The sequence below is a fragment of the Pteropus vampyrus genome, unplaced genomic scaffold, assembly GCF_000151845.1.
Source record: "Pteropus vampyrus isolate Shadow unplaced genomic scaffold, Pvam_2.0 Scaffold86, whole genome shotgun sequence".
NCBI classification, from domain to species: Eukaryota; Metazoa; Chordata; class Mammalia; order Chiroptera; family Pteropodidae; genus Pteropus; species Pteropus vampyrus.
This window is the reverse complement of record NW_011888867.1, coordinates 4,153,061-4,172,785: the sequence shown is the minus strand read 5'-3', so window position 1 is coordinate 4,172,785 and position 19,725 is coordinate 4,153,061. Positions and strand designations below refer to the sequence as shown.

The 19,725-nt window shown below is 56.1% G+C and overlaps 1 protein-coding gene across 1 annotated transcript in view; it reads left to right on the top strand.

Moving 5' to 3' along the window:
• The window catches only part of DISP3 (dispatched RND transporter family member 3), a 47,802-nt gene extending 34,243 nt beyond the window's left edge, over positions 1 to 13,559 (top strand). The window contains exons 10-19 of the mRNA XM_011363631.2: positions 659 to 795; positions 1,880 to 2,064; positions 6,520 to 6,650; positions 6,725 to 6,897; positions 7,846 to 7,972; positions 8,554 to 8,699; positions 10,858 to 11,017; positions 11,609 to 11,722; positions 12,160 to 12,326; positions 13,197 to 13,559. Coding sequence (XP_011361933.1) covers positions 659 to 795; positions 1,880 to 2,064; positions 6,520 to 6,650; positions 6,725 to 6,897; positions 7,846 to 7,972; positions 8,554 to 8,699; positions 10,858 to 11,017; positions 11,609 to 11,722; positions 12,160 to 12,326; positions 13,197 to 13,559 — 1,703 coding nt within the window. The remainder of the gene's footprint in view (positions 1 to 658; positions 796 to 1,879; positions 2,065 to 6,519; positions 6,651 to 6,724; positions 6,898 to 7,845; positions 7,973 to 8,553; positions 8,700 to 10,857; positions 11,018 to 11,608; positions 11,723 to 12,159; positions 12,327 to 13,196) is intronic.
• Positions 13,560 to 19,725: the final 6,166 nt, after the last annotated feature.

The following is a 19,725-nucleotide window of genomic DNA, read 5'->3' as shown; positions in this document are numbered from 1 at the left end:
TGAGTGGGAGACGACAAGGCTCCTAAATACTGAGGCCTCCATCAGAGGTGGGGCGCTGGGACACGTGTAGGGCAGTTCTGTATGACCACTGTCACCCCATCTGTGCCCACCATTGCCACTACCAGCACCAGCCCCACCGTTCATATTGTGCTCCCATCTTTGGCACCACTGCCACTGCCTAGCCCATGCCGATACATCTTCACTGTGACTTCCACCATTGCTGTCACACCCTCCTCCCGTGCTGCTACCGGAAACTGGCAGCCGTCATCATGTTCTCTGCTAGCCGTGCCGCCACACCATCCTGGTGACCACTGCTTCCCTCACCACCCATGCAGCCACCCCACCCTGGTGACGATTGTTTTCCCCACCGCCCATGCCACCACCCCACCCTGGCGATGACTGTTTTCCCCACCACCCATGCAGCCACCCCACCCTGGTGACGACTGTTTTCCCCACCACCCATGCAGCCACCCCACCACCCCACCCTGGTGACCACCTCTTCCCCCACCACCATGCCACCACTCCATCCTGGCGTCCCCCACTACCAAGGTCAGGCAGGGCTCAGCTCCCCACTCAGCAGAGAGTGGACTGCTCCAGGGTCAGGGTAAGCCAGTTGAGGTGACTGGCCACCCCATCCATCCCTCGTTTGTCCCCACAGACTCTCCAGGCACCGTGTACATCTCCAAGGTGAAGAATAAAGGCCACCTGGCTATCTACAGGTTCTCCCTCAACGCCAGCCCGCCTGCTCCTTGGCAGCTAGTGTCCCCTGGGGACGGGGAAGTACCCTCCTTCCAGGTGAGCCCGGGCTGTTGAGAAGCGAGCTGCCACTACCAGGGGAGGGGGCCCTCAATGCCACACTGGTGGCCACTTAGGGAAGGGGAGGCCGGGTCTGTGAGGCTGGAGCTGCTGCAGACAGATGAGGACCCTTTCCTGCCATTAGCCAGGGCTGTGGCGGGACATGCAGAGTGGTGATGAGAGCATGGGCTTCTGAGTCAGCCAGACCTGGGTTCGAGTTCTGGCTCTGCTGTTTATAATCTGTGTGTCTTTGGGCAAATTACTTAATCTCTCTGAGCCTCAGTTTCCTCGTCTGTGAAATGGGGGTATAAGAAGCACCAGCCGGGGTTGGAGGTGCATGATGGAAGAAGGCCTGTGTGTTCCATAACATCTGGAACAGTAAATGCTCAAAAAATGGTAGCCATGAGTTAGATGGTTGTTCTTAGCAGCTGTTCCAGCACCCCAGAAAAGAGCCTCTGAGGGCCAATACAGGCTTCCAGTTTTTCCCTCGCAGGAATCGTTTGTTTCTTTAACATGTTATACCCTCCAGGGTGACACTTACATGAGGAGTTTGAGGCGTTTCCTGACTTTGAGCCTTTGAATTGCTATCCCCAGTGCCTAGAAAGCTTTCCTTCCAGCCTAATGCGTGCTGACTCCTCATTCGGGTCTCAGCATAAATGTCGCCTCCCCATAGAGCCTTGTCCTAAGGGTCCCTCTCAGTTTGCCCTCCTCTTCCCCTGCCCATTTATCCTGTGTCTTATCATCCTGATTGTTTCGTTCATAGCCCTTAAAGGATCTGAAGCCCTTGTAATTGGCAGCCCGGCTTGCTTACTGCTATATCTTCATTGCCCAGCTTGGGGCCTGGCATGGATGAGATGTTCAGTTGAAGGAAAGACTGAGGCTCAGAGAGGGAGGGAAGGATTTGCCTGACCTTCCAACTCAAACCCAGGCCTCCTGAGCCTCTGCCCAGAGCTCTATCCCTCAATCTGGGGGCTATGACAGGGTGGGACACGCTGAGGAGGGAGGGGATAGAGCCTGAGGCCGGGCCCAGGCCAAAGCAGCCTCCCAGAGTCACGTGTCTTGTCTCTGTCGATCCACTGCTTAGGTATATAGAGCGCCTTTTGGTAACTTCACCAAGAAGCTGACCGCTTGTATGTCTACAGTAGGGCTGCTCCAGGCGGCGAGCCCCTCCCGCAAATGGATGGTGACGACCTTGGCCTGTGATACCAAGCGGGGCTGGAAGTTTGACTTCAACTTCTACGTGGCCGCCAAGGAGCAGCAGCACACCCGGTAACAGAGCCTTGCAGATAAGCCCGTTTGCAACAGCACGGCCGCCCTTCCCTCCCTTGCTCCCTTGAGGCCAGCAGGCACCTTTAAGAAACCCGTGTCCACTTCCACACTTCTGTTCAGATATTTCTCTGCCCAGGACAGGGGAGTGGGGAACACTGGCAAAGATGCTGGTCCATGATCTGCCACTCTCTCTGGGTGACAGTGGCCACTTCACTGTCCCTCAGCATGCCAAGCAGTTCGGATAGCAGAGCCTCTGCATTTGCTGTTCCCTCTGCCTATAATGCCCCTTCCCAGCTCCTCGTGTGGTTGACTTCTCACGATTTGGGTCTCTGCCCAGCCGTCTCCTCCTGGGAAAGGCTTTGCCTGACAGAGCTCCCGCCCCCATTTAAAATACCCGCTCCAGGTCTCTTCCTGCGTCACCTCATTGCTCTCTTTCTGGCCCCGTCCACACCTGGAATCGTACTGACCTACTGGCTCATTACCTGTCTTCCCTCAGGAACATGGACACATCCCGCAGTGAGCACTGTGACTATTATTCCACACTGTGTCCCAAGCACCTGGCACAGTGTCTGACACATAGTGGGTGCTCTGTAAACACTTGCTGAATGAATGAATGAGTGCACTCTGCCCTTCCTCTCCAAGGCTCTTATCCACTCTCAATGTATATAATTAATTTAGAAAATATTTAATGTCCCTCCCCTCAGACTGTAAGGTGACAAGAGACATGGTTGTGTTTACCTACCTTGTGGTGTGCTCAGGCCCTGCCTAGTGCCTGGCATGATGTAAGGGCTCCAAAAAAATACTGTACTCTGTGCCTCAGGGGCTCTCTGGGCCAGCTGGGGCCGTCTCTTCCCATTTTGTCCCCTGATACAGGCCAGGGCCCTCCATTCACTCATCCGCCGAGGCCATGGTAGCCGAGGATCTTCTCTCTCATCTGTTCATTCATTTCGCAAACATTGAGCACCGACTGTGTGCCAGCATGGTGCCAGTGCTGGGCATACAGTGGTAAACAAGACAGATGTGCTGCTGCCCTTGGGGCGACTAGCAGGAGACAGCAGCTAACAAGCGAAGCACAGCGTCATTACAAATTTCGATACAAGCTCTGACAGAAAGAGCCAGGCTGCCATGGTCTACGGAACAGCAGTGGCGGGCCCCGCACTGGAGACACATGGAGCTATGGTCTCTGACACGGCCTGCCTTCGGGACATCTAGCACCCACATGAGGCTGACCTCCACTTGGGGCAGAAGGGTGTGGCATGGAGACAGGGGGATGACCAAGATGGGCTCACTTAGCCCTTTTAGCCTGGCCTACCTTGGCTCAGGGTTGGAGGGGGGCCCTCAATGCCACACTGGTGGCCACTTAGGGAAGGGGAGGCCGGGTCTGTGAGGCTGGAGCTGCTGCAGACAGATGAGGACCCTTTCCTGCCATTAGCCAGGGCTGTGGCGGGACATGCAGAGTGGTGATGAGAGCATGGGCTTCTGAGTCAGCCAGACCTGGGTTCGAGTTCTGGCTCTGCTGTTTATAATCTGTGTGTCTTTGGGCAAAGTACTTAATCTCTCTGAGCCTCAGTTTCCTCGTCTGTGAAATGGGGGTATAAGAAGCACCAGCCGGGGTTGGAGGTGCATGATGGAAGAAGGCCTGTGTGTTCCATAACATCTGGAACAGTAAATGCTCAAAAAATGGTAGCCATGAGTTAGATGGTTGTTCTTAGCAGCTGTTCCAGCACCCCAGAAAAGAGCCTCTGAGGGCCAATACAGGCTTCCAGTTTTTCCCTCGCAGGAATCGTTTGTTTCTTTAACATGTTATACCCTCCAGGGTGACACTTACATGAGGAGTTTGAGGCGTTTCCTGACTTTGAGCCTTTGAATTGCTATCCCCAGTGCCTAGAAAGCTTTCCTTCCAGCCTAATGCGTGCTGACTCCTCATTCGGGTCTCAGCATAAATGTCGCCTCCCCATAGAGCCTTGTCCTAAGGGTCCCTCTCAGTTTGCCCTCCTCTTCCCCTGCCCATTTATCCTGTGTCTTATCATCCTGATTGTTTCGTTCATAGCCCTTAAAGGATCTGAAGCCCTTGTAATTGGCAGCCCGGCTTGCTTACTGCTATATCTTCATTGCCCAGCTTGGGGCCTGGCATGGATGAGATGTTCAGTTGAAGGAAAGACTGAGGCTCAGAGAGGGAGGGAAGGATTTGCCTGACCTTCCAACTCAAACCCAGGCCTCCTGAGCCTCTGCCCAGAGCTCTATCCCTCAATCTGGGGGCTATGACAGGGTGGGACACGCTGAGGAGGGAGGGGATAGAGCCTGAGGCCGGGCCCAGGCCAAAGCAGCCTCCCAGAGTCACGTGTCTTGTCTCTGTCGATCCACTGCTTAGGTATATAGAGCGCCTTTTGGTAACTTCACCAAGAAGCTGACCGCTTGTATGTCTACAGTAGGGCTGCTCCAGGCGGCGAGCCCCTCCCGCAAATGGATGGTGACGACCTTGGCCTGTGATACCAAGCGGGGCTGGAAGTTTGACTTCAACTTCTACGTGGCCGCCAAGGAGCAGCAGCACACCCGGTAACAGAGCCTTGCAGATAAGCCCGTTTGCAACAGCACGGCCGCCCTTCCCTCCCTTGCTCCCTTGAGGCCAGCAGGCACCTTTAAGAAACCCGTGTCCACTTCCACACTTCTGTTCAGATATTTCTCTGCCCAGGACAGGGGAGTGGGGAACACTGGCAAAGATGCTGGTCCATGATCTGCCACTCTCTCTGGGTGACAGTGGCCACTTCACTGTCCCTCAGCATGCCAAGCAGTTCGGATAGCAGAGCCTCTGCATTTGCTGTTCCCTCTGCCTATAATGCCCCTTCCCAGCTCCTCGTGTGGTTGACTTCTCACGATTTGGGTCTCTGCCCAGCCGTCTCCTCCTGGGAAAGGCTTTGCCTGACAGAGCTCCCGCCCCCATTTAAAATACCCGCTCCAGGTCTCTTCCTGCGTCACCTCATTGCTCTCTTTCTGGCCCCGTCCACACCTGGAATCGTACTGACCTACTGGCTCATTACCTGTCTTCCCTCAGGAACATGGACACATCCCGCAGTGAGCACTGTGACTATTATTCCACACTGTGTCCCAAGCACCTGGCACAGTGTCTGACACATAGTGGGTGCTCTGTAAACACTTGCTGAATGAATGAATGAGTGCACTCTGCCCTTCCTCTCCAAGGCTCTTGTCCACTCTCAATGTATATAATTAATTCGGAAAATATTTAATGTCCCTCCCCTCAGACTGTAAGGTGACAAGAGACATGGTTGTGTTTACCTACCCTGTGGTGTGCTCAGGCCCTGCCTAGTGCCTGGCATGATATAAGCGCTCCAAAAAAATACTGTACTCTGTGCCTCAGGGGCTCTCTGGGCCAGCCGGGGCCGTCTCTTCCCGTTTTGTCCCCTGATACAGGCCAGGGCCCTCCATTCACTCATCCGCCGAGGCCATGGTAGCCGAGGATCTTCTCTCTCATCTGTTCATTCATTTCGCAAACATTGAGCACCGACTGTGTGCCAGCATGGTGCCAGTGCTGGGCATACAGTGGTAAACAAGACAGATGTGCTGCTGCCCTTGGGGCGACTAGCAGGAGACAGCAGCTAACAAGCGAAGCACAGCGTCATTACAAATTTCGATACAAGCTCTGACAGAAAGAGCCAGGCTGCCATGGTCTACGGAACAGCAGTGGCGGGCCCCGCACTGGAGACACATGGAGCTATGGTCTCTGACACGGCCTGCCTTCGGGACATCTAGCACCCACATGAGGCTGACCTCCACTTGGGGCAGAAGGGTGTGGCATGGAGACAGGGGGATGACCAAGATGGGCTCACTTAGCCCTTTTAGCCTGGCCTACCTTGGCTCAGGGTTGGAGGGGTCCCTCTGCTTTCCCCAAACTGAGCCCAGGGCTGGGCTCGCTCTGCACATACACAGCAGTGACTGGGGTCCGGTTTCCTGGATGATCTTAGAACACTCTAGAAGGAACCTTGAGCTCTATTAGTGGTGAGCAAGCTGAACGTAGCAGCCTTTCTTCAAACAGAAACTCGAGTCTCTACAACTGTTCAGGTTGAGGTGGGGCTGGGAGGGTGGGCGGTGGGGCGTGGAGAGCAGCGAGATGCTTCTGAAACAGGGCCCCCCAAGGCTGGCCTTGGGGCCCCTCTGTGAATTCTTTCACCCCCTGGAGGGCAGTTTGGAAACTGCTGGTCTCCTCCAACCCTCATGCCACAGGTGGGGAGACAGACGCATTTAGGGGAGGGGCCTTGAGCAGGCCCTTTCAGTGGCCCTGGACTAAAATGAGCCTCCAAACCCCAGCCCCCAACCAGAGACCAAACCCCTGTGCTGGTGGAGCCCCGATCTGTCCCCTGAATATGGCCACACTTGCCTCACCCCCCAGGATGCCCCTGGCCTTCCTGGCCTCAGTCCCGGCCTCCCTTGCCTCCGCAGGAAACTGTACTTTGCGCAGTCCCACAAGCCACCCTTCCACGGGCGCGTGTGCGTGGCACCTCCTGGCTGCCTGCTCAGCTCCAGCCCCGACGGGCCAACCAAAGGCTTCTTCTTCGTGCCCAATGAGAAAGGTGCGTGCGGGGAGGTTGCGACGGGGCCTGGGGGGCCGGGCCCACCCCCGGTACAACTATTACTCCCCCTGCAGGGCCCAGGGCCCGCCTCTCGGCCACCTTTGGCTTCAACCCCTGCGTGAACACAGGCTGCGGGAAGCCAGCGGTGCGGCCACTGGTGGACACGGGGGCCATGGTCTTCGTGGTCTTCGGCATTGTCGGCATCAACCGCACGCGGCAGGTGGACAACCACGTCATTGGAGACCCGGTACGTGGGCCCACTTTGAGTAGAGCCAAAGGGCCGACTAAGCACGCTTGCAAACAACTACCAGCCTGGGGGCCACCTTCCCAGCCCCCCACATGCTTTCGCCAGGCCTGACAGGACCCCCACAGGCCCCTGGGTATCATTTCTCTTGAGGGTTGAACAGGGTTCAGCTTTTAGAATCACCGGTAAATCCGAGTACATCTGGGGGCCTGAACTGCCTGCCCCTCACCACTGGGGGCTGGAATGGAAGTGAACACACGGGTGTGTAAAACCACCTGCCCTTCTTGCTGCAGGGGGCCCTCGCAGTGTGCCTCAGCTGTGGTGCCCCCTCCCTGTGTGGTCTCCTTGCTGTACGTGTTTGTATCCTACGCTGGGCTCAAGTGTTTGAAGGGAGAGGATCTGATGGAGCCATGACCGGGTGTGTGATGGGTGCCTGGCACGTAGTGGGTGCTGAGCGTGTGGTAGGAAGGACTGGACGTGGGCACCGAACGCCAGCCTGGAGAAGTCGGTCCGGCTGGGAGTCCAGGATCAGACGCGAAGCAGTTGGGAGCCAGGTGGAGTGGGAGATTTTTCAAGACCAGACCGGTAGCCCATAGGTGTTGAGGGGAGGGATGGGAGGCCAGGAAGTGACTAGGCGGACACTGGAGAACAGGTAGGACTTGGCTGCGCAGAGGGAGAGGAGAAGGCAGGAAGCTCAGGTGAGAATGTTGTGAGTTAATCCAAGGAGGCGAGATTAAGGGGGCCTGGGCGGGGTGGGCAGTGAGGGAGCAGAAGGTACGACTGGGGCAGGCAGGGCAGGCTTAGGTGGGGACCAAGGGTGACATGCAGGGTTCCAGCGTGATGGCAGCAATGGCAGCAGGGAGCTGCCGGAGGTTCCACCTCGGGCAGGACCCAGGACTGAGTTCCCGACTCACTGAGTGGTCTACGCTGGCTTGTGTCTCCTTGGGAAAGGGCAGCGTCGTCTATGACAGCAGCTTTGACCTCTTCAAAGAAATTGGGCACTTGTGTCGCCTCTGCAAGGCCATCGCTGGGAACTCGGAGCTGGTGAAGCCAGGCGGGGCCCAGTGCCTGCCCTCAGGTGTGTGTGGGGGCTAGTTCCTCGGAGGGAGGAGGGCCCGGGGGCATTGGGGTCCAAGGGTGGACAGCCCCGGGGACACTCATGCCTGGCACATGGGTATCTACAGACACATGTCTGCTTGAATGTCCACACCAGGGCAGGGAGTATGTGAATGTTCATGTGTCTTCAAGAGAGTGGGCTCGTGCGTGAATGTGCATTGGCCCAGAGGTACCCGTGTGTAAGGACGTGTGCAGTGTGTATAAGCACACCTGCAGGAGTAGCTTTTCCAAAGTTGGGAGCAGGTGCTGGCCCACAGGTGACCGGGGTGATGTCATGCCAGGGCTCTCCCTGAGGGCACAAGACATCATTCTCCACCCTGATGGCAGATAGATGTTGTCGGTTCCCAATGACATTGCCGAATTAACACATACTTTTTGTTAATTTTATTAAATGTGTTGGGGTGACATTGGTTTACACCTGGCAGGTTGGGGGGAGGGCATGTGCCTCCCACACTCACAGACGGGTGAGTACATGTGCACGGTGGGGTGGGGCGGGGAAGGCCCAGGCCCCACCCCGACCCACCTCTCTCCTCCTCCCTGCAGGCTACAGCATCTCCTCCTTCCTGCAGATGTTACACCCTGAGTGCAAGGAGCTGCCTGAGCCCAACCTGCTCCCAGGGCAGCTGTCACATGGGGCTGTGGGTGTCAAGGAGGGCCGAGTGCAGTGGATCTCCATGGCCTTCGAGTCGGTGAGCCCCTGGTGGTCTTGACAGGCACAGTGCAGAGTGCCTCATGCGTGTCACCTCTGATCCCTGGTCCTCGTCCCAGATTGGTGGGGTTGCTCTTCCGAGGTGGATACAAAGCCCAGAAAGGTGAAACTGGTTGTCTAAGGTCACGTGGTTAGTGAGTATCAGCATCAAGAGTTAAGCCAGCCATCTGATGCAGAGCTCTGCCTTTGTCCCATGCGGGCTGCCAGCCAGCTCCCACCACTTTCCGTCCCCACCAGCCCCGAGTCCGTGTCATTTTGCAGCCTCTGGGCTGCAGGGTCAGGCTGTGGTGTTGCTTGTGAAAGTACAGGATGCTCCTCTTTGCCACTGGGGGGCCAGGAAGTAGACCATAGACCCCGGTGCTGAGCCCCCCACCAGCTGGGTTTTAAAGCCAGGGGACCGGCCATCCCACACCTGGTGTCTTCCTCTCTCACCTTGACACTACCAGGGCCCCGCCTTGGCACACATACGCACACCCCTGACCTGGGCATCTGCAGGCCTCGCGGCCCTGGCACTTCGCTCTGTGAGGTTGGCCACGTCTGCCCCTGCTGCCTCCGTGCTGAGACCCAGGGTCCAGTCCTGCCCTGACCCGGTGTGCTCTGTGTCCTTGAGCAAATCAGTTGTCCCATCTGGCCTCAAGTTCCGCCTCTGAAGAACAGGGTCGCAGATCCCCGCCTTCCCTCTGACAGCCATTGAGAAGCAGCAACGAGGTCACGTGAGGGTGTCGGAGAATGAGAGAAACGAGGACCAGGGTATAAGCGGGAGCTGATTCTGTTTGCCGGCCCCCAGCCCTGCTTTCCTTCCCGCCATGTGCGCCACACGCTGCACAGGCAACCAGACCTCCAGCCACCAACAAAAAAGGGTACAGAGACCCTCCCAGCCCGAAGGAGCCCCAGGCTAATGCAGACACCAGTTCCAAGCCCAGAATGTTTTTTTTTTTTAATTGAGGTAAAATATACATGATAAATTGACTATCTTAACCATTTTTGAAGTATATAGATCAGTAATAAGTACATTCACATCGTTGTGTAGCCGTCACCACCATCCATCTCTTAACTTTTCATCTTCCCAAACCGAAACTGTGCGCACTGAACACTAAGTCCCCATTGCCTTCCCCCAGCCCCGGTAGCCACCATTCTCCTTTCTGTCTCTCTGAATTCGACAACTCTAGGTGCCTCATATAAGGGGAATCATACAGTGTTTGTCTCTTTGTGTCTGGCTCATTTCACTGAGCATAATGTCCTCCAGGTCCATCCATGTTGTAGCATGTGATGGGATTTCCTTCTCTTTTAAAGCTGAAGCCACAGACAGTTGCAGAGAGGAGGGAGCCCCTGCTCAGACTCCTCCGCAGGATGTCACCTCCAAGCTGGCCCCACCAACACTCAGACCCACACGTACACGCAGATGCATTGTGACCGGTTTGTGCTCAGGGAGAGCAGGATTGGGCCACATACACGGAAATTCCAGGACACAATGAGTGCCTGTCTCGTCACCATTCCCTGAAGAGCTCTTCTAGCTGGCCACTGTGACCCAGACATGCCATTCCTTCCTGGACCCACAGTCCAGCCAGGAGATGGGCGGGTTGTTGGGCAGACACAAGAAACTGATTCACAGGCCAGAGTTTGGATCCCCTCCTGCTCAGGGGCATCTGGCCACATTGTCTGATCCTGCATTTGGCCACCCGAAAAGTTAATAGGTTTCTCTCAGTACGCTTCTTGCAGAGCCCAGAGGATACCCATCTTGGGCTATCAAGGAAGGCTTCCTGGAAGAGGCAGAACCTTAGCAAGCCTTGAAGGATGAGTGGGAGCTGGCTTGCAGGCAGAGGGAACAGCACGTGCAGAGAGGTTGGGACATGAGAGTGTGGGGGTCTCTGGGAGTTGAAGATGGTTCTGTTAGGAAGGGACAGGGACTTTGGAACTTGCTACCTCTATAAGAATCACATGTGCTTATCCCAGAGGCTGTTGGGAGGTCGTCTTAGCCTGACTCACCCTTCACTCCCCGCCCCCCCCACACACACCACACTCCGTTTGCAGGTGGCCAAGGACTGGCTGCATCTGTCCCAGAAGAAACCAGCCACAGCCTGGGAAGGGCGAGTGGGCCACAGCCACCTGCCCGCCTCACTGGCTCATGTCCCCCACAGACCACGTACAAGGGCAAGTCCTCCTTCCAGACCTACTCGGACTATCTGCGCTGGGAGAGCTTCCTGCAGCAGCAGCTGCACACGTTCCCAGAGGGCTCCGCCCTGCGCCGAGGCTTCCAGACCTGCGAGCACTGGAAGCAGATCTTCATGGAGATCATAGGTGAGCAGCAGCCCAGCCCCTCACCCCGGGGGTCCCGGTGGGGCAGACGGTGGCAGCGGGGTGGCAGCGGGGGATGGGGAGGTGACCAGGGCAGGAAGGGCCTGGTGCGGCCTGTCTGAACCACATTGTCATCTTCTCAATCCTGGCCAAGAGCCGTGGAGAAACCGGAATGACCCAGTAGCTGGGAACATCAAGCAGCGCTGGCATTTGGGTCCCCTTCTGCTCGGGGGCATCTGGCCACATTCTCTGATCCTGAATTTGGCCACCTGAAAAGAAACAGTAATGACCATTATGGCAGCTCAATGTCACTAGGAGCCCTTCTCGGTGCCAGGCCCTGTGCTGAGGACCTGACCTGTGTTATCTTTTTAAACTCCAAATAGGACTTTTGGGGTAGGTACTGTTATCGCCCCATTTTACAGGTGAAGAAACGGAGGCTCAGAGAAGTCAAGTGGCTTTCTCAGAGTGGTACAGCTAGCTGTGACTGTGCCCATCTTTGTGACCTCAGAGATCTCTGAACCATGGGGGTGAAGGGAGGTAGTGGGCACCCCTCCCACACAGCCCAGCTGAGGACCCTCTCCCCTCATCTTGCAGGGGTGCAGAGCGCCCTGTACGGCCTGGCCCTCTCCTTGCTCATCTGCGTGGCTGCAGTGGCCGTGTTCACCACCCACGTGCTGCTCCTGCTACCTGTTCTACTGAGTATCTTGGGTATGTGGTCGAGGGCCAGGGTCCTGCAACAGGCAGGGGTCCTGCTGGAGGCCTCCCGTCAGCAGGTGTCTCTCAAACCTTAACTGACCCATCTCCTCGGTGAAGGCTTCCTGACCACCCCACCCCACCCCACCCCCAGCAAAATGCCCCTTTGCTCAGTGCTGTCTGGATGGCAGTTATTCATGCCCCACAAGCCTTTGCTCTCTGAAGTGAGCCAGACATTGCTGAGTATAGCTTGCTGTCCAGTGACGTGTTGCTGTACCTGCCCCATCCCCCAGTTCTCTCTGGCCCTGTCCTTCCTGCCACCAGAGGTGGGGGCTCTACTCCAAACTTTACCCCATTCCCCAGGGGCCCTCTGATTTGCCCAGCATCCCTCCAAGACTGTGTGGGTGGGGCCAGGTCTGAGCTGCCTCTCTGCTCTCCCCTGCCCCCTGCAGGCATCGTCTGCCTCGTGGTGACCATCATGTACTGGAGTGGCTGGGAGATGGGCGCCGTGGAAGCCATCTCCCTGTCCATCCTCGTTGGCTCCTCCGTGGATTACTGCGTCCATCTGGTCGAGGGCTACCTGCTGGCTGGAGAGAACCTGCCCCCTCACCAAGCTGAGGTGAGTGCCTTGCCTGCAATGCCCATCTCAGTGAATTTCCTTCCACCGCAGTGCAGCTGAGGGACCCCCAAGGACAGTTGGACACCCCCAATGCCCGAACCCCAACCACGATGTGTTCTAGGAGCTGTGGTTTTTGGGGCTGATCTCCTGGGCGGCCTCAGGTCCCGAGGCAGCTCCACCAAAGCAGTGCCATGGGCCCTGGGAGGGTCCACTCCCCCAGCTTCCGTCTCCCTAAGTGAGCATGAGAGGTTGGGCCAGGCAATGTCCAAGGGCCCTTCTTGGCTCTCTGAGTCTGGGTCTCATTCTCCAGCCTGGGAAACAGGGCTGGGCCCTTCATTCGTGGCCCCGACGCCCCCAACTGGCCCACTGGCCCTCTGTGGCTTAGTGAGGACGTGCCCATGACTCAGGGCCAAAACCAGCTCTGGGTCTTATAAAATTTGGGGTTTTTTTAAATTTGGAATTATATTGGTGTGAAAACATTCATAAATATGTAAATTAAATTATTTATACATTTAGCTGTTTTTGGTCAAAAGAAGGAAATCAGTTCCAATCAGGGCTCCCATTTACAAGAGCCTACCAGGAAGATCAAAAGCATCCTGGTCGTCATAGCAACATTTAACACACCCCCACTGTGTGCTGTCTGCTACTGCAGGGGAACCATTTAATCTTCACACCAACCCTGTGAAGTAGGTGCTATAATTATCCCATTGATGGAGGCAGAATTGGGGGCCTCCCAGGGCAGGGCTAGCCTTGGGCAGGGGTTCCATGTTTAGCCAGGGTCCGAGCCCCCATCCCAAGGCCTGGGCAGGGTGGGATCCCGCTGTTCCGTCAGGTCCCCTGGCCCCAGTTTCCGCTCCGCCCCACACCCAGGACGCCCACTCGCAGCGCCAGTGGCGGACGCTGGAGGCCGTGCGGCACGTGGGAGTGGCCATCGTCTCCAGCGCTCTCACCACGGTCATCGCCACGGTGCCCCTCTTCTTCTGCATCATCGCCCCATTTGCCAAGTTCGGCAAAATCGTCGCACTCAACACGGGCGTCTCCATCCTGTACACGCTCACGGTCAGCACGGCCCTGCTCGGCATCATGGCGCCCAGCTCCTTCACCCGGACTAGGACTTCCTTCCTCAAGGCCCTGGGTGCGGTGCTCCTGGCGGGGGCCCTGGGGCTGGGGGCCTGCCTGGTGCTCCTCAGGAGTGGCTATAAGATCCCCCTGCCCAATGGGACCTCCCTATAGCCTTGGCACCGGGTCCCGACTTGCTCGCTCTGGTCCAGCGGGTGGGGACGAGACGCTTGTTCTCTGACCTCAGAGCCACTTGGTTTCCCTGCTCAGCTCCAACTAGTTTTGTTCCCAGGACCAGGCCGGAAGGTGCCCGGCGGCCTAGTGTCAGAGCTGACGCCCGACTGTGTGGCCCACACTGTCTTCACCACAATGCCAAGCCAGAGCTGGGTGGTGAAGCCGGCTGCCACCCCACCCCACCGGGCTGCTGGCAGCCACACTGGGCTGCCCCCGACAGCATAAGAGGACAGCCCTCCTCCCACGCCCAGTCACCACGAGGTCAGGTTATTTTCTAGAGCGTCTCTCACTGCCTCCGTGCTCACAGCATCTTTCCAATGTGGGTGTTGCACGGCCCCCATTCAACAGGTGTGAAGACCGAGGCACAGGAGGCAAAGTGACTGACCTGTTGCTGGGTCAGTGGCAGAGCCAGAGCTACTTCCCAAGCCCCATGCTTCCCTTGGGGACTTTGCAGGAAGAGCAAGCACACTGGGTTCAAGGGCAGGGGTCTCACACCCCTGCTCCTCCTCCCTTCCCCTTCAGCTTTACCACAGCCAGTACCGGGTGGCCCCATAGTCCTCCTCAGGCCTTTTGATCCTGACCTGGAAGGACAAAGGGACCAGCCTGGGGTTCTGCATGTCCTACCCTCAGCCCCAGCTTCAAGGGCCCCTTCTAAGACCCTCTCCGGGGGCTGCGGGGCCCCAGCACAGCCGTCCTCACAGAGCCCTCATCACCCCCACCTGATCCTGGGGGAGGAACTTGGGGGACAGGGCCAGCCCCTGGGAGGAGAGCTGGCCACGCCTGCTGCCTGCTCACAGCAGATGGTCCCTATTAAAGTAAAATGAAACTGCAGACCGTCGCCATTGACGCGCATTTTAAGCACCGCTGGCTTTATTATATTCTTAAAATTGAATAAGTAAGTGTTCGCATGCTGCCCAACCAGATCCTGGCCCAAAGAGAGGGGCTGGCCTGGAAGGAGACGGAGGTGAGGAGGAGGGTGCCCGACCCGCTGGGGTCCAGGGCCGCAGAGTGCTCTGCCAGCCCAGAGCGAGGTTGGCGGCCTCGGGTAGCACTGTGCATTAATGCAGGAGTGGGGCTCGCTAGATGCTCCTTTCTCTAAGAGGCTCATCTGGCTCCTCGGTTGGGACATTTTTGCATGCTGTTGGTGGGCCTGCCGTTGTGCCGGGCACTGACCTTTATCCGTGGAGCAGACATTGCCCCCCTGGGCTTTAGGAAGCTGGACACAGACTAAGCTGGGACTGAGCCCTGAGGGTGGGGAAAGATGCCATCGAGGGCGGTCTCCGGGTCAGCTCACCTGGCCATCTGTAAATATTAACTGGGGGCTGGGGATGCAAGACAGACGTGCAACACCATGCCCCCTGCCTAGTGCATGCCTGGCACCAAGGAGGTGCTCAGTATTTCTTGAGGGAATGTCAGACTTTTAGACCCACCATCTGTGATGGAAACAGACACCAAACAAGCAGTTAGTGGTCCTCGTCGACACATAGAGCTGACTGTGCCAGACGCTCTTCTCGGGGATTGCATTAGTCCGCTAGGGCAGCTATAATGGAGTGCCACAAACTGGGTGGCTTATAACAACAGAAATTCGTGCCCTCACAGTTCTGGAGGCTGGAAGTCCAAAATCAAGGTGTTAGCAGGGTTGGTTCCTTCTGGAGGTTCTGAGGGAGAATATTCCACACTTCTCTCCTGATTCCTGCTGACAGCTGGCATCCTCGGTCTGCCTTGGCTTGTGGATCCATCGCTCCAATCTCTGCCTCCACCTTCACGCACCCCTTTTCCCTGTGCGGTTCACGTCGCCTTCCCTCTCATAAGGACACCAGTCACATTGGTTTAGCGCCCACCCTAATGACCTCGTCTTAACTAGATCATCTGTAAAGACCCTATTTTCAAATAAGCTCACATTCACAGGTACCAGGGTTCAACATATCTTTTGAGGGGACACAATTCAACCCAAACGGTGTTCAATGTGGGTCAGCTCATTCATTAACTTCAAGGAGTAGGTGCCATCATACCTATTTTACACACGGGAGAACCAAGGCTCCAAGAAATTGACTCGCTTGAGTCACTCGTGAAGGTGGAGCCCGACTGCCCCAGGGTATGCACTCACTGGTAAGGTGTACAGCCTGTCTCGGAGAATTGTAACTAAGGCTGATGACAGTTACAGGGATGTTCAGGGTTGATGGTCAAGTCAGGCAGTCTCTTCTTAGAAAATTTGGAGGGGAGGCCCTCGAATTTGTAGATCGCTTCACACTTAAGCATTTCTCTGTCAGCCTTGTATGAAACCTGAGCCCTTTGAGGCCCCACAAAGAGGGCTGTAGCTGAGGGGTAGGGGCTGCTCAGGACCACACAGTTCTGAAGGGGCCGAGCAGGGGATCCAGGTGGCCCCACCCAGGGCTCTAGCAGCCCTTGGTGGGTGGGGGGTATGACTGTGGGATCCCGCCCTTCCCAAGGACTGCGGGAAGAGGCCAGGTGGGAGGGGCGGGAGAGGGAGGAGCTGGCAAATGAACAAGACACTCCAGAACACGCTCAGAAAAAGGACTGCCATCTCCAAGTCTTTGTCCTGAGACCTTCCCAATAACCTGATTTTAATGTGGAGGGGGTCATTTGCATATCATTTGCATGCAGGCCAGATAATGCCCATTTCCTTGCTTTGAAGAAACAGCTCCTCTTCCTCCCTCTTGGCCTCTATCTTTTCAGTGCTGTGGGGTGTTGGACAGGCATGTCAAGGGTGGAGGAGGCCGGGCCCTGGTGTCACTGTCACTTCCTACCCACCCCCAGGTGACTAGGGCTCCCCCGAATCAGTACAACCGTCGTGAGCCTCATAACTCTTCTGTTAGCTGGATTCTCATCTTACAGATGAGCACCCTGGGGCCCCCAGCCTGCCTCCAGGCAGCTTTTCCTGGCCCAGGGCCCCTATCCCACTCCATCTCCCCTCCATGCCAGGCTCACCCTCTGCAGATGGCATTCTCAGCTTCAGACCTTTCCTCATCAAAACTGGCCTGTCCTGGTCCCTCGGGCCCTGGGTGGTGACTGCTTTGTCCAGCTCCCAGCCTGTGATGCTTTTCCTCTCAGGGGCCCGGGGCCGGCAAGGGTGGGGGAAGGATGTGGGTGACTATTAGGGAGCTCCAGGGAACTTTGGTCACATGCCTGGCTGCCCACTTGCCTACAAATACCCCTCCCCCATCTCATTTGTGAATGTTGGCGCCACCGGGTCCCAGAGGCGCTAACTCCCATGAAGAGAGCGTTGACCTTCCTTTACGACTGATGCATAGCTCACGGTCTTAGTGAGTTTCGCTGTGCATTAATGAGGTGTACTTCATTACCGGCACAGCAGGTAGCCTGGGGTCTGTGAAGATATATAGGGAGTTCAGTGGGGCCAAAGAGAGTCAGAGGGACCCCTGTCACCTGCATAGGTTCCCGAGTCCCTGCTTCTCGCTCTCCTTCCCTTGGAAGCCAGGAGCTACCAATGACAGCCAGCTTTTTTGAAGTGCCTACCATGTCCCAGGCCTTAGCCATGCATTCTCAGAATCCTTGTACCATTCCTGAGAAGGGAGGGTTTTTGTCCTATGTCGCTGTTATGGAAATTGAAGCCCAGAGACATGAAATAACTGGCCTGAGGTCACACAGCCTGTGAGTGACAGAGCTGAGATCCCCACTCAGGGCTGATGCCTCCTGAGTGTATGCACTCTCTCCCCTACGGTCTCTCAGCGTGCAACCAGATTTGACTGGCAGAAGCAGCCAGCCCCAGGCCAGCTGGGCAGCCAGGGTTCTCCCCTCAGTGGCAGTAACCCACCCTCCCGCTACTCTGAAAGGGAGGAGCACCAGACCTAGAGTCGGGAGTCCAGGATCTGAGTCTTAGCTCGAGCCCTGCCCAAGTGACCTTGAGCAAGCCTCCAAACATTGATTTAATCCCTGGAAAATAGAGCAGGGGACAAAAAGGTGCCCAGAGCCCTGGTTCCTTCCACTGCTGTGCTGCCAGCATTTGAGTCTCCTAAAATCAAGCTATCCCCAATGCCCACCACCAGTGGCCATTCTTCTCCTGTGGGTCTCTCTTGCTCTTGTCATTGCTCATATCCAAGAAGCAGGAGAGTGCCCATTGGAGATGTTGTCCATTCATTGTTCGACGACTACTTATTGAGCACCTACTATGTGCCAGGCACTGTTCCAGGCCTCGGTGACACAAGAGGACACACAAAAGTCCCCAGACCCTGACCTCAGGGACTTCATAGTCAAGATGGGGAAAATTAATTTTAAAAATCCCTCAAATATATAAGCACAAACTAGAGGGCTGCAAGGGAGCAGAGCGAGGGTGAGGGCACAAAGCCACGTGGCCTGGCTGAGATTTAAAGAATGAGGAACAGTTTCCTTGCATCTAGAAAGTTGATCCCATCAGACACAGGCCTTCTTGAGCCAAAATACTACCTTCTGCAGGCTGATGTTAAGGCATAAAAGAAGGGATTTATTGTATCTTAGGGGGGACAAGGCTGGAGCCTTCTCGGGGCAGTGGACAAGGAAGCGGGCAATACGCTGGGCCAGGAGAGAACATCTAGCCATCTCAGAAGCTTGGCACTCCTACCTCTAAGACCCCACAAAGTGACTCAAGTGACAAGCAAAGCATGAGAAATGGCCCTCTGCACGAGATTCTCAGACCAGCCTTGGTCACTGCAGAGGAAGCTGCCCAGGAAGAACTCAGTGTCTTTTTCTTCCTAGAGCCTCCAGAGGAGTTCAGAGTGGCCTTCACACCTGTTCCAACAGGCTAAATACTGTTGCCTTTGGCATTCAAGGCTCAGTGGAGTCCTGTGACATGCCAGCCAGTCCAAACGGACTTAAAATGTGAGCTCAGCAGCCGGGGTCCATGAGTCCACACACCACCATCCACACACAACCTGGGGGGTCTCGGGCTGATGAAGGGCCTAATGTCTGCCCAGCCCTGCCCTTTAAGGCTGCCTGGGTTCACCTTAAAGGCTAGGTCTGCAGCAGGCAATGGGCCCAGGAAGCAGCAGCTGGTGGAGTGCACCTCCCGGCCACAAGGAGGCGCTCCAGGCCCCTATACCACACCCTCAAGGGTGGAATCAAAGGGAGCATCTTCTAGTTCTCTCATCCTCTTCCCAAACGGTCTCCTCTTGGTTTCCTCCCCTTTAATCTGTTCCCAACAGAAGCCTGTTCTTCCCTCTTCTGGTCACTGCACCTTGATTTTTCTTTGAGGGCCTTACCTCACCCCAGACTTTGAGGTGCAGATGAAGCTAAGGCCACCCAGCCCACCCACCTGCCCGGTGGGTAAGCTTGTGACCCAGGCCTGACCAATCAGTGAATTCCATTTTCCTGGCCTGTAGTGATTGGTTGAAGGATGGACACCTGACCCAAATCTTCAATTAGTGTCTTCGCAGGGACTTGCTGGAATTATAGGGAAAGATGCACTGGCTTTTGACCAAAGGCTGTGAGAGGAAAGCCTGGAGCCTGCCTGGGAATGAGGCCAACACAGAGGAAACACAGCCAAGGGTGAAAGACAGATTTTGCTGATATCTCTTAAGCCTCGGGATCCGGCCATCCCTGAAGCTAATGTTCTTAAACAAGCCAATCAATTCCCTTTTTCCTTAAGCCACTTTGAGTAAGATTCTCTTTCACTAATCAAGAGTTTTAACTAAACAGTTCCTCTACCCACCCACTTCACAAAGCCTCTTAAAAGGCTTCCTTGTGGTCCTATCATTTACAAGTTAAAGTCTTTCACATGACATTCAAGACCCATTGTGACCTGGCCCCAACCTCGCTCCGGGCTTATCTTCTAGGTGCTCCAGGCATCCTGAGCTTTTCACTTTCCCCAGACATTCCTTAACTCCCTGCTGAACTATGCACACAGGTGCTCCTCTCTTTTCCCCCATTAACACCTGTCACACTCTGATCTGTCCCTCAAGGCTCAGCTCGGATGCCACATCCTCCACGAAAGCTTCCTCTTCTCTCTCACGGTTCTTGGCTGGAACACTGAGCCCTTGCTGTAACGAGTTGTGTCCACACCCACCTCCCTAGCTGACCATGAGCACTCGAGAAAGGACAGGGTTGTGCCCACCCCCCACAACTGACCAAGGAAACCGGACTCTATCTGGGCGGG